The sequence below is a fragment of the Erpetoichthys calabaricus genome, chromosome 5 (assembly GCF_900747795.2).
Source record: "Erpetoichthys calabaricus chromosome 5, fErpCal1.3, whole genome shotgun sequence".
Lineage (NCBI taxonomy): Eukaryota > Metazoa > Chordata > Cladistia > Polypteriformes > Polypteridae > Erpetoichthys > Erpetoichthys calabaricus.
The window spans coordinates 45,343,604-45,361,943 of NC_041398.2; the positions used below are offsets into that span (position 1 = coordinate 45,343,604).

The following is an 18,340-nucleotide window of genomic DNA, read 5'->3' on the forward strand; positions in this document are numbered from 1 at the left end:
TTGTACTTGTCTTGGTCTTTAAATGAATTAACTGGTAGAATTACATTTTCAAGGAAGGAGCCATCACCTCAACTTCACTTAAATGGCTGCTGTCTTTGGGAAATAGCCTATCAGTAAATTGTTTCAGCAAAACGGTCATGACGACAACTAGCCAATCACTGACTTGGCAGATGACTCCAAGCACCTCCCATTGATTGGTTCCCTCTGACTGAGTGACTATACGACCATGCCATTACACTGACTGATTGAATGAACCAGTGAGCTCTCTGCTGATCTGGAGAACCATCATTGCAAGTTTGTTCATGCTGCAGACAAGAGTTTCACAGTACACTGAATCTCAGTTCAGTTCACTGATGATACATGTATGGGAGATTGCATCAGAAAGGATGGGATTTAAAAGAAGGAAATTGTGGGAGATCAATCCAAAACTGAAATCAATATTTCAATGTTCTCTTTAATCATGATGTGTGCACTATTCTAAGGTTCTGTCTGTATGATTGTTTTTTTCTACTTATTGTTGACATTTTATTTACAGTACTGTCAAAATTCAACAAAGATTAATATGTGTCAATTACTTATCTTGTTGCCTACTTTTTATATTTTTTGGTGGTTAAAGTTGTTAAACTGTTATGATTCTGGAATTTAAACTAGAATAGTGCTTCTTGTTGATTTTGCAATGAACGATTCAGTGAATCAGATTCCAGTCATTTGGTGAACTGAACTAAATGAATCGAATTACTGAAAAGAATCGTTGTGCACATCACTAATGCATGGATCTCAATTCCTTAGACATTTGCTGAAGGCTGCATTTGGATAGGGCGGGGGGGACTTGCTGACAAAAACAATTTAGAAGCAGGAGTACCAATTAAAACCAATTTATCTTACCGTACATTCAGCGTGAACTTCTGTTTTTGTTCAGTGAAGGTTAACATTTGAAGAATGAAAATAACAATTTAAACGAATGGGGCCGTGTACCATTTCACCGTCAGAGCTTTTTTCCCCTACAGGATAAAGGGGCGAGGAAATGTAATGGAACTTGCTTTTGTTTTTACAAAACCGCATTTACAAGAAAAACGATCAAAATCAAGACTCACGTCCAACGCAAAATAGCTTTAAAAATAACCAAACACTCGACAAAAATGGCTAATCTGGTAACGTTGATCACCCTGCACCTCGTTAAAATAGCTAAGCAAAATTTAGCCTAAGTAACCTTCCTGCCTTTTTCTCACCTAGACCCACATTTTGCTTGTCTCGCTTAATAGTACACATTCTGCCGTAACATTTTCTCTTCTCTTCTGTCTTGCTTATACTTTTAGTTTAGTTTTTCTTTATCTTACGGTCTCCTATCATTTATTTCTTAAGAGTAACGCTACACATATCCTTATTCTCCCAAGTAATAATTTCCTTTTTTTTTTTTTCGTAGGGGCGTAGCACGCCGGTAATTTTTCACCAATCACCGCTCTGACTGTTGACTCATTAGCACCGCCCCCATTCTGCCGACGCTTCCGAAGGTTCACACGTGTTGGTGACCAAATTGAGGTGAAAGTTCACAATTATGGCGGCACGTATGTAGGAAACAGTTGTTAGAAGAAGGTTTGAACATCGCTGTCATTGACAGTAATGGCGGTATGAAGTGGAGAGGTTATAAAAATATCTATACGTAACAGCTGGATAATAGACACAAAACAGAAGCTGTCTTAGATGTGTGCACTTGTGAAGTTAACAAACGTGTAAGGAACTGTAAAGAGGGAGCGGTTCTGCACCTTGGTGTTATGTTTGATCACTGTTTGGTAACGTGCCTTAAAACACGATGACGTGGTTTCTTAGACTGGGCAAACGGATGCGAAAAAAGTGCCCACAATCTTTGTCAAGCCTTAATTCCAGCACTTAGCTGTTCATTGTAAATAGTGAGCCGAGGCGAAGGGGATTGCGCATGCGTATTGCCTAGACACTTCAACATGATGTCAAGATATTTGTCTTGTATTAGGGGCAAATAAAGCTGATAAACGAAGATGCCACGTCTGGAAGAAATTGCAAACGTAGCTTTGCGGATTCCAAGTCTTTTTATTCTGGACTTACTGTACAAGTGTGATATTGACAGCTTCACGGAGCAATTACGTGCCAAAAATGAAGACATGCTATTTAAATACAAGTACGTTATCTGGAATCTGTATTATATTGGTAAGTGCAGGTCTTTAGAGTACATTTTGGGTGTTCATACATTATTATTTATGACATACGTAATGACTCGTGTGGTGTACAGTTATGCAACTGTTAATTAGTTCACTTAGGCACTTGCATGTTGCATTCAAAACTTTAAATAAATACAGGATATACTTAGATTGATACTTAAATGCATGATATATTTTGTACCTATATACTGTCATCCATGTATCCATTCTATAAACCAGCTTTATCCAGAGCAGGGTTGTGGGGGAGCCGGAGCCAGTCTCAACAACCATCATGCACAAGGCAGGAACAATCCATGTACAAGGCATCAGTCCATCACAGGATGAAGACACACATACACTGAGGAAAATCATTAGCATCGCCAGTCTACCCAACCTGCATGTCTTTGGACTGTAACACACTTGGTCTCATCAAATTTTTTAACATACTTTATAAAGTCACTGACTCAAAGGTTGTCAAAAGAAAATCATTTTTATTGAAGAATGTTCCGTTTTATTTTTTTTTTTATGCTAAAGTCTTGGCATTTGTTCATTGAATGTTTGACACAATTTATTGAATATTCCAAAGAAATTTTGGTTAGATGAATTGGTTTTGCTAAGCTATACATATATATTTTAATTATATTAAAACTTTTTTTAAAATATTAATAAGTTAATCACACAAATGTGTGAAATTAATTGCCATTAATCACGTAACATTTAAACGTGATTATAAAATTAATACATAAATCATGAAGTAAATACACACTAAATCACAAAATTAATGTAGAATTAACAAAAAAAAATAATGGCACAATTTAAACTTAAACAATGACCTTAAACCAAAACTTTTAACGAAGTACTGCTTAAGCAAGTACAACCTGAATGTGAATGCCTTCCTAAAAAAGGCAAGTTGAAAAGAAGGCAATAAGAAAATGAGGCCAATGTATAAATTATGAAATTGGCATAGCATTTGAGACATAGATATGCCAAAGTAAAAAAATGATTGAAACTATTTACTTTGAATGCACCACTAAAGACTGATTTAATGGGAAGATTACGCATCTCTTAAATGGGCATACATTAAAACTTGTGGTGAAACTCTGCAAATATCATCCTCAGTTGTTCGTCACTATCAACAACTTGATTATTATACTCTGCACAAGTGTTTTTCAACTGGTTCACCGTGGCCTGGGTCCAGACCTGAGAGAGACACGCACCTTAGGTGTTCAAGACCTGTCCAAGGAGGACAGGAGTACCTGGAGAACCCAACTTAAAAGCAGCTCCTTGATTACGGCACTCAAAGAGCACTTTAGCATTCAGGAGATGTATTGGGGGCCCATCTGCTTGGGTGTAGCCACTGACTCTTGCAGAGCCGAAAGCCAGTGGGCAAACGAGTTGCCTGTGTCCCTGGGGTCAGTAGAGTGAAGCCGAGAGAGGGCCGCCTGTATAAGTAAGCAAATTGGACGAAGCAGCTACGAAATGAGTCCAAAGTGCTCACTAACTGTTGTGTTTGTGAATGTCAATCTCCAAACTGCTTTTTTTGCTGCTCCCTGTTCCACCGCTTCAGACAGTTTAGCATGTCTAAGAGATATAATGCTTTTGTGGTTGGTAGTATTGTAGTGTACATTGCGGTTTTTTTTTTTCCTTTTTTTTTTTTTTTTTTTTTGAGTTACAAAAAACGTGCCACCACAGAAAAAAGGTTGGAAAACACTTCTCTGCCTACACCTTTGCTCCTGGCATGCTAGAAAGGATCTTTGTAACTGCTATCTCGCTTAAAAACTGACATCGTACACTACTTAGATCGTTATGTTGTGTTCTTTGCATAATTTAGCAAAGAGAGTGCAAACTGGAATAATGGGTAGGGATAATAATTACACATCTGTTTTGTAGATTCTGATCATTTTTTAATGGCTGCCATCACTGTAAACTACCTGGCAGACCGATGGGTTAAATACAGAGGAACTACAGACTTATTTTGGTTTTAGTGCCACTCAAAGATAACTTATTTAGCGCTTATGTGATATGAAATAGATTCATTCTTCTCACGGAAATATTAAATGGGGGAAAAAAAGGAGCGTAATTTTTAACTTCGCAACTTCTCTTCAGCATTGCACCAAGACTTCCGTAAACCCTCCTCTCCACTCCCCCTGGACCCACGTCAGTATGTGTAAATCAAGAAAATGAACACCAGTGCCATGTACAGACATGTGGTATAGTGTTGTGAACCGTGTAATATGAAACTTTAAACCTTTAAATGAAATTTTAATTTCATAAAATTTTTAAAGGTAGTATATACGTAAATAAGGTATTGGATGCATATGTAATTCTTTAGGTGCACATGTTTTTGTATGATTGTTTCATAATGTTAAAAAAAACAATTACTGTATATGAAAATGCCACCCTGACCAAAGCACTGCTTGAGGCATTTGCTTTGTTGCTGGTCCTGGATGCAACAGTATTTTTTAACGTGTTAAACAGGCAACATTAATTGCAAAAATTAACCTGTTAACTTTCCCAGGCTGTACTTACTGTATAACATTGCCCTCCATAATGTTTGGGACAAAGACATATTTTTTTTATCTATTTACATCTCTGCCCCATAGTTTTTAAGTTACAAATCAAACAATTCAGACGTGATTAAAGCAGGGCTGTGGAGTTGGAGTCAAGGAGTCGGAGTCAGAGACAATTTTGAGTACCTGGAGTCTGGGTCGGAGTCGGCAAAAATATACCGACTCCAACTCCTAATAGATTTAAATTTTAATGAAAAAAAATACAGCAAGTTCAAATATCCCATTTCACAAACAATAGTCATAATTAAGTACTTCTCTGATATAAGAATAAAACCCAGTGCATAGTTGTGTTACTATGTTCAGAAGAGCCATTATAGAACCTGACATTTACATATTGTAATCTGGATTATGGTACATTACAAAAAGTGTTTTCATTTTATTTCAGATATAATGTGTTTAACAAGTTCATTTGAGTACAAACAAGTGTAATGATGTAGGTGGAGGTGTGTGCTATGACCTGATGTGTGTTCAGGGGTTCTTTTCTTTAAACTGCCCAATATGTTAGGGAGTCGGCTTCCTAGTCAGTAATTCCGTGTATGTTGCCTTCCTTCAATAAACATGGAAAATACATTAGCGTATCAAAAATGTAGGAGTTAGAAGTACTGGAAACTAAGGAGTTGGAGTCGAAGGATTTATCTACCAACTCCACAGCCCTGGATTAAAGTGCACATTGCAGACATTTCAGTTACACTTTTTTTATATGGTCCCCCCCATTTCAGGGCTTCATATTGTTTGGGACACAGCAATGGCAGGTATTTAAAGCAGTCCTGTTTAGTACTTTGTTGCAAATCTCTTGTTTGCAATGACTGCTTGCATGCTGACATTCGTAGATATCCTCAGGTGCCGAGTATCTTCTCTGGTGATGCTCTGCCAAACTTCTAATGCAGCCATCTCTTCAGTTCCTGCTGGTATGGGGGCTTGTCCCCTTAAGTTTTCTCTTCAGATTGTAAAGGCATGCTCAGTTGGATTCAAATCTGGTGATTGGTTTAGCCATTCAACAATTTCCCATTTTTTAGCTCTGTTTGGGATCATTATCTTGTTGTAGGTTGAAGTGTCTTCCAGTATGTTAGGAGGCATTTACTGGAATCTGACCAGGTAAGATGTTTCTATACACCTCAAATTCATTGTGCAGCTACCGTCAGCTTTTATGTCATCAGTGAAGATAAGTGTTGCAAGTATCTGTAGCAGCCATACATGCCCAAGTCATAACCAAACTCCCATCAGAAACCATATTTAACATATGAGGTGGTATGTTTTGGATTTTTGGCAGTTCCTTTTTAATCTCCACAATTTGCTCTTGCTGTCACTCTGACACGGGTTAATTTTTGTCTCATAAGTACACAAGTCTTCTCTCCAGAATCCCACAGGCTCTTTTAAGCACTTTTTTTTTTTTGCAATCTGTAATCTGGCCATCCTGTTTTTGTGACTAACTAGTGGTTTCTATCTTGCAGTGTGGTTTCTTTATTTCTGTTAACAATGTCTTCTACAGATAGTAGTGTCTGGTACATACACCTGAAAACTGTTTCTGATCTGTTGGACTGGCATTTGGGGCTTTTTCTTTACCATAGTGAGGATTTTTCTGTCATCAGCAGTGGAGGTCTTTCTTGGCCTACCAGTCCCTTTGTGATTACTGAACTCAACAGTGCATTCTTTCTTCTTAATGATATTCCAGACAATTGATTTAGGTAATCCTAAGGTTTTACCAATGTCTCGAATGGTTCTATTCTTGTTTTTAAACCTCATAATGGCTTCTTTGACTTTCATTGGCACTCCTCTTGTCCTCATGTTGAACAGTGGCAACTGTAGACTCCAAAGGAAGAAGCAAGCCTAGGTATCTTATGCCTGTTGTAATGAAGGAATGAAATGCACCCGAGTAATCAAAAACATCTGAGCCACCAATTGTCCCAAACATATTGTTGCCCTGAAACAGGAGTACTGCGTATAAAAGGTGTTGTCATTTCTACATGCTGTGACCGAACTGCATGCAAATATTTTAAATGAAAGTCTGCAGTGTGCCCTTTAATAATGTCTAAAATATTTGATTTGTAATCAAACTGGAACAGAGGGGTAAATAAAGGGAAAATGTGTCTTTGTCCCAAACATTATGGGTGGTACTTATATAGTATACACAGTATACTGTACCAGGACACCCATAGACAATGTTCTTAAGCATTCAGAAAGTAAAAGAAAAAGTACTGTTCTTGCTGTTTTTAACAGGCCATTCATGTTTGAGAAAAAAAATCAGTATTCCTATTTATGTTAATCATCATTATAATTATTTGTTTTCTTATATTTCATTATCAGGGCGGGGAATTATTTTAAATATGTGTTTGTTTTGAGTGTATCTGCATATATTTTAATATTACTAAAGTAATATCTTTAGTATTTTGCCTACTTTTTTAATTTTCAAAGGAAATTTAAAAAGTGTAAAATGATGTTTCAAATTCTGTGTGAAATATCTGGTGCATCATTTTTTTGCTCAGTTGAGATTAATTGCCAAAACTTTGCCGTAACTGTTCTTGGTTTCTGTTTTCCTTTTTGCCAATGGGTTTTAATTTCATTCTGCTTGATTTGGCAAGTGTGACATTTTTATTAATTTATTTTTATTCCAAACAACTTGGTGGTATTGTTTCTGTCAGTGCTTTAATGAATGATAAAGCTTTGGCTAGTAAGTCTATATACATGAATGGGCAACATATTTTTGCACATTTGTTATGCAATTATTCTACTGCATTCTTTATTTATTTTATTGCTAAAGTAAGTTGAATGGGTCAGTTCCAGAAGTCACAGTCCATGCTCGAGGTATGTCACTAGGTTTACTATATGTCATATGTAATATGGTTTGCTTTAGTTTGGATAGTCTGCCTTTTGTGACTTACTTTCCACATGTCTATATATTATTCAACGACGTGGTTGATCTCTATAGTTAATCTGATATGTATAGTCTCCATGTACGTATAACACAAAATATATGCAAACATACAATAGATTAAAAATTATGTTCTGGGCTTTTACGTCATATTTACTTTTACACCTGAGAGTATATGACAAAAGCTGCTTTTCTCTCACTCTCCCACTTCATAAGTCAAATTGTGACATAAAAATCGTTCTGTCTTACTAAAGAGTTTTCATTTTAATGAGAATTTATGCATCAGACATCAGTGTGTTATGCTCACAACCACCACTATAAGACTGTATTGAACTCAAAATAAACAGTTAAATAGAGATCCTTCAGAACCTTTTTCTATTACTCCTATTGCACACTAAAAATTCCTCCATGAAACAGTAATGTAAACTATTGATCTCTCGAAGACCATATGGTCATCTCAGTGTTTGGGGTTTGTGCAAACCTGGTAATGCTTCTATTTTAGCCACGCTGTGTCCAGCAAAAATATGCAAAATATGGACCAGAGACAATATATTGTTGCTTATTTTCCTACCCCTTGTGTTCAAAGTTGTTGTTCCATAGCTACTGTGTATGGGGTGTAGGCAGAGTTGATGCAGAGCTCAAACAGCCTGATTATGCGGAATGTTTTTGCCTTATTTAACAGTGAATTGTTCATTTATTTCTAGTCATTGTTGTGAGAAAGGAAAGTTGATATTTTATTTATTTATTTCAATACTAAGCTACATAAAATATATTTTTGTTTTAGGCAGATTTCATTTTTTGTGTTCTATTCATTAAGGTTGTATAAACACAGAAACAGTTATAAACAGTATTTTAAGAGAATAATATAAAAAAGATATTTAATGGGTGTAACGGAGGAAGATGCAGAGGACAGGAACATATGGATAAAGATGATCCGCTGTGGCGACCCCTAATGGGAGCAGCCAAAAGAAGATTAAGAAGTTATTTAATAGTTAACAGTATAGACGTTAGTAATGAAGTAAAAAAAGTTCTAAATATATTGAAATGCTGAAAAATGCTGAAAAAAACAGTGAAAAGTACCAATTGTATATTAAAATCTTCTGGACAAATATTTAGCACAATTGTTTACTAAATGTAGTCTTAAGAATACATAAATCAAAAGTCTGTACTTGCAGTGAACCAAGTCAAATGCCATTTATACCATACCAATACCAATACTATACAAATAAATGCAGATACATTCACTGGCCATTTTTGTATGTTTTATCTGTTTGTGTGTTTGTGTGTGTTTTCCCTCTTTTTGTCTTCCTGCCAAGAAATCAAATCATGATACATACATTTTCCATTGCAGGTCATCTCTTCAGTGTTGTAGTTCTGTTCCTTCCCTTGAGGCACATTGTAAAGTTATACCTGTATGTTCTAACTGCCCTTTTACTTTATGTGGGACATCAGATCTCAAGGTGAGTTGAAAACTAGATATTGAATGCAAAACTTGTTTGTTTGTTTACTGATATTTAAATGATGATCTTTTCTATGTATGTTGTAAAGGCACTGTGCTTCATTGTAAAACAAGTTCCCAACCAAATTCGCTAGAAAAATATGTCCTTTGGAACTTACTGTTTCACAGATACCCTGTTTTTTTTTTCTTACACATTTAAACTGTAATCTGGCTAACTTTCTCTTTTTATAATATAGTTAACTGTACCTTACTGAAGGAAATTATTTTCTTTTTCCACAAGCAAATATTCTGAGTAAGAGTGGTCCACCTGAAATTGAAACAATTATGACATAGGCTATCAGTTTTGCAAAGTTTGCTTTAGTAAAAATGTTGGCCTACTCTTTGTATATTGCATCTTATCATGAACAGAATATATGCAACAACAAGAAGTACAGTACACTGACAGTTTTCTTTTTTAAATCTGTTTCCAGGTTACTTTATACAGAGAAAATGCATTCAAAGAATGGAGATGTTTATTGACTACAGTAGTCAGATATTAACCACAATGACAATAGTGATTGTAGAATTCAGTAGTTGCACTTTTGTATTATTTTATCCATATGTTTTTGTTTTTTATTTTTTTTTATTTTATACAAACCCATGAATGATTAAATTGTTTTTTAGACTCTTTTAAATACAAGCTTATCTGTGGAATTGAAAAATTCTAGCTATAACTATTATAAAAAAAGAATTTTATACTTGACCATGAAGTTTATTATGTTTGGATTTAAAGTTAAAAAAAACTCGTCGTAGCAAGGGACAGTGAGGTGGAAAATTTGGATGGTGTCTGCTGTGTAATAGGACACATACTTTTTTATGGTCATAACTGGGGCTGGGTATCCGCACTAATGTCCTGATTCAATTTAATTCCAATTCACAATGCTCCGATTCGATATTGATTTTGTTTTGATTTCATTAGTGTGTACTGATATATTTATATATATTTATATATAACTGATATATTTGAAGTGGTGGCTTTTTTAGAAATTACTTAACCATGCATAGCAAACATTAATATAATGTGACAAATTTCAGTTACCCATTATTTGAAGTGTGTATACATAGTGACTTCATAGCATATGCATAAGCATACAATGACATTTAGGAAAAAATACTTTGTTAGTAATGAACAGTTCAGTATTTGGAAGATGTGGAACAAAATATCACTCCTTTCTCTTTTTTTAATCTTTTTCACAACACTGCGCTCATTCAAAATTCACTATAACTTAACTAACATGCGTATTGCCACATTAGAGTCCACACATATTAAGGTGGGGTGGGGCTCCTTGTTTTAATACAATGCAATGGTATTTACTTTATAAAACATCTATATCACCTTGTGAATATTATAAAATATTCAAATGTGTTATTCAATTATTAATTTGTATGTTATGAATCTCCATGTAGACACCCATCCATCCATCCATCCATCCATTTTCCAACCCGCCGAATCCGAACACAGGGTCACGGGGGTCAGCTGGAGCCAATCCCAGCCAACACAGGGCACAAGGCAGGAAACAATCCTGGGCAGGGTGCCAACCCACCGCAGGACACACACAAACACACCCACACACCAAGCACACACTAGGGCCAATTTAGAATCGCCAATCCACCTAACCTGCATGTCTTTGGAATGTGGGAGGAAACCGGAGTGCCCGGAGGAAACCCACGCAGACACGGGGAGAACATGCAAACTCCACGCAGGGAGGACCCGGGAATCGAACCCAGGTCCCCAGATCTCCCAACTGCGAGGCAGCAGCGCTACCCACTGCGCCACCATGCCGCCCCATGTAGACACCCTTCAACTAAATTGTTAGCCAAAGTTATTCCCCTATTCAACATTTAAAATAATCTTTAATTAGTAGAAATTAAAGATACAGCGGGAAGAGTCATGACTTTCTATTATTCTGCAAGTTACGCATATCTTCAGTTGCTCACTTGTAGCAGTCACATTAATCAGTCTTGAAAATGTGTCCTGACAGGCCTCAGACAAAAAAGGAAGCATTTTAAAATGAGGATCTAAAGCTGATCTTCTTAATAGTGGCATAGAATGAATGGACTATAAAAGAAAAAGAACAGGGCATCATGACTGATAACGCCGCTATTATGGACCCAGTTCAAGTTGGCTTTTTGAGCACATTCTCACTTTTGTATCGCAGGCTGCTCTGAAAATTTCAACAATTGCCTGCTTGTTTTGCCTTGTGAGGTACATTGCATCCGGAAAGTATTCACAGTGCATCACTTTTTCCACATTTTGTTATGTTACAGCCTTATTCCAAAATGAATTAAATTCATTTTTTTCCTCAGAATTCTACACACAACACCCCATAATGACAACATGAAAAAAGTTTACTTGAGATTTTTGCAGATTTATTAAAAATAAAAAAATTGAGAAAGCACATGTACATAAGTATTCACAGCCTTTGCCATGAAGCTCAGAATTGAGCTCAGGTGCATCCTGTTTCCCCTGATCATCCTTGAGATGTTTCTGCAGCTTAATTGGAGTCCACCTGTGGTAAATTCAGTTGATTGGACATGATTTGGAAAGGCACACACCTGTCTATATAAGGTCCCACAGTTGACAGTTCATGTCAGAGCACAAACCAAGCATGAAGTCAAAGGAATTGTCTGTAGACCTCTGAGACAGGATTGTCTCGAGGCACAAATCTGCTGCTTCGAAGGTCCCAATGAGCACAGTGGCCTCCATCATCCGTAAGTGGAAGAAGTTCAAAACCACCAGGACTCTTCCTAGAGCTGGCCGGCATTCTAAACTGAGCGATTGGGGGAGAAGGGCCTTAGTCAGGGAGGTGACCAAGAACCCGATGGTCACTCTGTCAGAGCTCCAGAGGTCCTCTGTGGAGAGAGGAGAACCTTCCAGAAGGACAACCATCTCTGCAGCAATCCACCAATCAGGCCTGTATGGTAGAGTGGCCAGACGGAAGCCACTCCTTAGTAAAAGGCACATGGCAGCCCGCCTGGAGTTTGCCAAAATGCACCCAAAGGACTCTCAGACCATGAGAAAGAAAATTCTGTGGTTTGATGAGACAAAGATTGAACTCTTTGGTGTGAATGCCAGGCATCACGTTTGGAGGAAACCAGGCACCGCTCATCATCAGGGCAATACCATCCCTACAGTGAAGCATGGTGGTGGCAGCATCATGCTGTGGGGATGTTTTTCAGCGGCAGGGACTGGGAGACTAGTCAGGATAAAGGGAAAGATGACTGCAGCAATGCAGCAGGGAGAGACATGAAACCCTGCTCCAGAGCGCTCTTGACCTCAGACTGGGGCGCCGGTTCATCTTTCAGCAGGACAATGACCCTAAGCACACAGCCAAGATATCAAAGGAGTGGCTTCAGGACAACTCTGTGAATGTCCTTGAGTGGCCCAGCTAGAGCCCAGACTTGAATCCGATTGAACATCTCTGGAGAGATCTTAAAATGGCTGTGCACCGTTGCTTCCCATCCATCCTGATGGAGCTTGAGAGGTGCTGCAAAAAGGAATGGGCGAAACTGGCCAAGGATAGGTGTGCCAAGCTTCTGGCATCATATTCAAAAAGACTTGAGGCTGTAATTGCTGCCAAAGGTACATCGACAAAGTATTGAGCAAAGGTTGTGAATACTTATGTACATGTGATTTCTCAGTTTTTTTTATTTTTAATAAATTTGCAAAAACCTCAAACTTTTTTCATGTTGTCGTTATGGGGTGTTGTGTGTCGAATTCTGAGGAAAAAAATGAATTTAATCCATTTTGGAATAAGGCTGTAACATAACAAAATGTGGAAAAAGTGATACGCTGTGAATACTTTCCGGATGCACTGTACGTTGTATGGCCTTTTTAGGTTCTCTTTTTATCATTACAGATAAAAACTGCTATAGATTGTATACCTTTTTTGGTACGAGGTGAATTAAATGGAAGCTTAGAGCTACCCACCGTCTCCAGTGTAGGCTTGTTTGGATGTCAACTGAGGTTACATTTGTGGGTGACGTCGGGATAAATGATTTCTCAAATTTGTTGTGTTACAACAATGATTAATGTCTGAGTTGCACAGCTTACATATTGTTTTGCTTTTATCCAGTTGTTTTTTTACCAACGCACCATTTCAATCTGTAGTAAGTCCACATATCTGATTTATGTGTCTAAGATGCCGATTTCAGTTAAAGAGAGCGCACCATTTTATGCAAAGTAGTAAAGTGCTCTTTCTGTAGAAGGCGCATTAGCTCCATCTGCTGGATTGGATGCCAAAAACAAAGATAAGCAAAAATCTACATATAGTAATCAAGCAGAATAGAGATTTACAAGATTGATCATGAGGATTTTAAGAATCAATATTGAATCATTTAAATGAAAAATAATGATTAATCTAAAAATTGATAACATTCATAACATTTAGGTAGTGAATGTAGAAATGAAAATGCAAGCATCAGTTAATTTTATTTATGTTTGACATTTTGGAGGAACTGCATGGAATAAGTTTTTTTGGCATCTTGTCAAGATGGGTCACATAGTTTAGTGCTATCAAATTTTTTTTTCAGTTTATTTATTTTATTTTTTATTCTTTTTTTCACCTTATACAATTTCTTGTTTTAGGAATTTGTTAGTTTTCGCATACCCCTTGGGGTCAGAGCGCAGGGTCAGCCATTGTACAGCGCCCCAGGAGCAATTTCAGGTTAAGGGTCTTGCTCAAGGGCCCAGCAGAGTAGGATCTCTTTTGGCAGTGACGGGGATTTGAACCGGCAACCTTCTGGATACCAGCACAGATCCTTAGCCTCAGAGCTTAAGGGTGCTTCTTCCTATGGGAAATCGAGCCTAGGGGATTGGAGCCACATGAATGTTTCCTTTGTCACAGGTTTGCCTAAAGAAATATAAACTAGTTATCCTCACCAAATACCACAGATATTGCTGTTGCTGCCATGTTTAATGTTCTTTGAAATTATTTAATCCCAAAACAGACAATTTCAGTTAAGCTTGTTTTTAACAGATTTCTTCCCTTGGGGGTTGATTTGTTTTGAACCTAGTTTTGTAAAACTTGAGTTATTTGTATGACAGCGTTTCCCAACCTTTAAGTATTTGCGACCCAATGTTTTCATAAGTTGTAATCGCGCCCCCCCTAATGTTTTTTTTGAAAGGAGCCCACTAATACCAATTTGTTCTTTTTTAATTAATGATACCCTGTATATCGTAGATGCATATTTTATTATACCTACTTAACTTTTATCGACATTTATCTAACTATATTTATTTTTCTAGTATCAGAATGTAGTTTAAGTTAATTTGTTTTGGTTTCAATAGATGTATTTTTCATATTTTCGATTCTTGTTTTCTTTTTTTCACATCTTCGCGCCCCCCTTTTTGTTACTTCATGCCCCCCTAGGGGGGCCCGCCCCACAGTTTGAGAACCACTGTTGTATGGAATGTTGATTTTAATAAAATCCAAAAAAAAATTTCTTACCTTGAATCTTGCATAATGTTTATCATAAATATCTCATTCTGGGGCTGTCAGGGAGTGATGTGCTGAAATTTTTTTGCCAATGCTACAGCAGAATAAGTAAACATGAGTGCTTCACATCTGAGGCACATCATAAATTATAGTTGTGTTTACTTCTGTGTTTTTGACCCCAACCCATGTGTGTCAGTAAGTTATTTAAAAAGTTAGATGTGTTATATCCTTAACATAGCTGATATTCTTGCTTATATGTTTTCAGTAAGGACTGTCAACATGTTTTTCTTTTGATTGACTTATTATACGCATTTAAATGACATCATAGCTTTGTGTTCATAGTATATAGCAACACATGAAAAACTTTGTTGCATTATGTGGTTTCACGCAAGCTATAACTGTACAATTCTAATTTTGTACAATATTTTTTGGTGGTGTGAACATGAGATTTACAGTGTAGTGTGTGTTTTTTTTTAAATAGGATCCCACTTCCACTTTATTCCCTTGCTTTGCCTCAAGATTACTCCTGCAAAGCCCATTAAACTTTCAGGGAAATATTTATTGTACATAAAGCATTCATGTAACAAACAAGGAAAAAAAAAACTATGACCTGTTATGACAGTATTTTTTTAAACTGTCACATTACATGCCTTTTCCAGTGCAGGCTTCATTTACATAATCTGAACAAGTCCGAGGCACTCATGGCTGTCTGTTGTTTAGTATGACATACCCAGTAACTCAGTCCAATCAGTCTGTAACTCACCCTAACAAACTCAAACAGGTTTAATTTTTCCTTAAGTCATAAGGGCAGGCTGTGAATGTACTAAATTTGCTAACCATTGAGTACAATAATGCAGCTATGAGGATTAAGCAACACTGGTGTTTCGGACCTTGTAAACAAAATGAGGCTTGTGTGTCTGATATGTGATGTTTCATGTATAATAACAGAACATAAAAAATCGAAAGTGGTCTCACCTAGAATTTCTTGTATATTCAGATATGGGCATGGATATTTGAGGACTAAACCGCGAGACAATGATTATATTTTTATATTATGTATTTTAAAGAACTATAAACGACAAATCAAATCAAATGAATAATATATTGAACAATTATTATAGAAGTAAATTGGACTCTGCAGGTCCATGAATAAGGAAGTAACACTTTCGGTTACCGGAAATAGCTCAAAAGCTGATAGAAATCTATGTTTTTGTACCTAATACTTGTATGCAAAATTTGTTTGACCTAGGTGAAAGCGTCCTCAGGTTATCATGTTTACATAGACACACAGACATAATTCCAAAAATGGTATTTTCGGACTCGGGAGCTCTAAAACGTAGCGATTCATCAAAATCTCATGGTGGAATTTTTGGACAATTATAATTACCTAGACTTTGTATACAGGAAAGTAAGAAGAAATAAATAAAGGGTCTGAGACTGTGTCTGAACCTGGAAATCATTCATACAGCCCAGTTTTGTTTGGTAGCACATTACTGACAGCCAGACAAAGTAATGAGGTGAGTTCAGAATGCTCTGGAAATGTGAATCTGTTCTGGAAAGCTGTCACAGAGAAATGTATTTTATCATGCCCTGCAGTAACTAGTTGTGTAATCTGACATACTCCGATGACAACTGCAATCATAAACTTTCACATCCCATCTAACTAGAAATCATGTAATATGCCACCAGCTTTAGCTTGTTATGCTGAGGCTTTTCAATGTGATGCACTGTTAGCAGACACTACTCCTGTGTCAATACTATGCAGATACCAAGTGAACCTTCTCAACTACAAAAAATAAATGGCTTTTGAATATGTCACAGTACTTCACTCTGTTACTCGGTTTTTGTGTCTCATCATTGCTTCAATTTTAAAGTATTTGTGACAGATAAAATTAAGGTTGTCATGCGATACACCCCAATAATTAAAAATTTTATTTCTACACTGAGTAGGCATTAGAAACAAAATAATTCTTTGATGCAATAATTTGAAATGGTAAGTTAGCATTTCCCATGAAATAGATACATGTTGTCAGTGTGCAGTAATATACAACAAAATGGCTGTTAGTGCACATCAGAATAGGAGTGAGTTACTGTATGTACTGTACATTATAACTCATATTATAAGTGGTCACTAAATGAAAAGAAAAAAGACATCATATATATTAGTTTTAGCAGATGACCAGATAGTAATAATCATCATAACCATTAAGCAATTGATTTAAATATATGTATGAATAAACCCACAAAATATGTAATTGTAAACACCAAAATACAGTATAACGCAGATTGTTATATGGCCAAAACAGTGATATCCTCTAAGATGATCTCCTTTGGTGGCCTGTCCTTTTTCATGAGATTTTTATACGAAACACTGTTTCACACATTATAAACATGAACATTCCCAGCAAGTAGTTCTTATGATACCTGTCTCGCTTCTTGTTTGGTCAAAATATATGCTAAAATATTATTTCTTCCCTAAATTGATTTAAAATCTCTTTGGTTTCATAGGGATTATATACATGAGGAAATACATGCAAGATATGAAGGAGCAGTGTATCTGGATTCAGTGGCTTTCCATCGGTTTGTTACTACACTTACAAGTAGGTGATAATTTTATTAATCAGTATTTATACTTAGCAAAATAAAATTTATATAGTGAATGTTCACTATTCATTTGTAAACTGACTTTTAACTGATCCATTCGTTGTATCCAGTTAATTTCAGAAAACAGGTGTTTGTAAATCAGATATGGACATATACCAGACAGTTTGATGATCAGAAAATAAATTGTGTAAGTTAATGAAATTCTACTTAAATGACAAATCCATCCATGGAGTTTATCTTTTTGACATAACCGATTTTGTTTTAGTTAGTCTTCTTTTTTATAAAAGTGTCATATGAAGCAGTGAGACTATGATAATATGAATGATAAAGTATTAATTGTTAGCTGTGGTTCACATTGAGATCTATCTGATTATCACAAGTGATGTTTGTTTTAGCAAATAAGTCAAAAAATTTGACATTTACTATGCTAGCTTATTTACAATTGAGCAACATGAAAAAAATGAAGCAAAAACTTCCATAACAGGCTCAAATAAGCACTCAAACAAAATTACATCTTTTATTGGCTAACAAAAAAGATTACAATATGCAAGCTTTTGAGGCAACTCAGGCCCCTTCTTGCCTGAAGAAGAGGCTTGAGTTTCCTTGAAAGTTTGCATATATTAATCTTTTAGTTAGTAAATAAAAGGTGTCATTTTGCTTGATTTTATCCATAATGGCTAACATGGTACAACACCCTGGTAATACATCACAGGCTCAAAAATGCATTATGAAATTGGCTTCATAAAAAATATACAGCCACTGCAGTACTTCAGAGCAAAATATGCTACCCTGTTTGGATTTAAAATATAATTTGGCAAATTGATATTTGTCTTTAATAGTGATTTCTACCATAACTAGTACCATGTGAAGACAATGTTCCAGTACAACAGTACTCATCTCTATAGCCCTGAAATTTCCCTGTCAAGTAGGAGATCTGTTTTTGAGAGGTTTTACTTAAATAGTATCTTCCTCATTGTTTCTCAGACATAGTGGCATTAGTCACTCTATGGCGATAACCTGCTGTTGCTGCCTAAATTGCCTGAGTTGGGATTAACACAAACCATATTCTCCTGCTCCTAATTGTTTGGTAGAGAAGGCCTTTTTACATGTGTGTGTGTTTACATTAAAAAAATATCTTCGTGTTTTCTAAAGCACTCTTTTTTTTGTGTTTAAACGTGTGTTGACTGTTA

General features: G+C 36.3%; 1 protein-coding gene across 1 annotated transcript in view; it reads left to right on the forward strand.

Moving 5' to 3' along the window:
• Positions 1-1,535: 1,535 nt before the first annotated feature.
• Positions 1,536-18,340, forward strand: part of LOC114651654 (RING finger protein 145-like) — a 46,070-nt gene continuing 29,265 nt past the window's right edge. Inside the window, exons 1-3 of the mRNA XM_028801489.2 lie at positions 1,536-2,181; positions 8,962-9,070; positions 17,055-17,146. Coding sequence (XP_028657322.1) covers positions 2,013-2,181; positions 8,962-9,070; positions 17,055-17,146 — 370 coding nt within the window. The 5' untranslated portion in view covers positions 1,536-2,012. The remainder of the gene's footprint in view (positions 2,182-8,961; positions 9,071-17,054; positions 17,147-18,340) is intronic.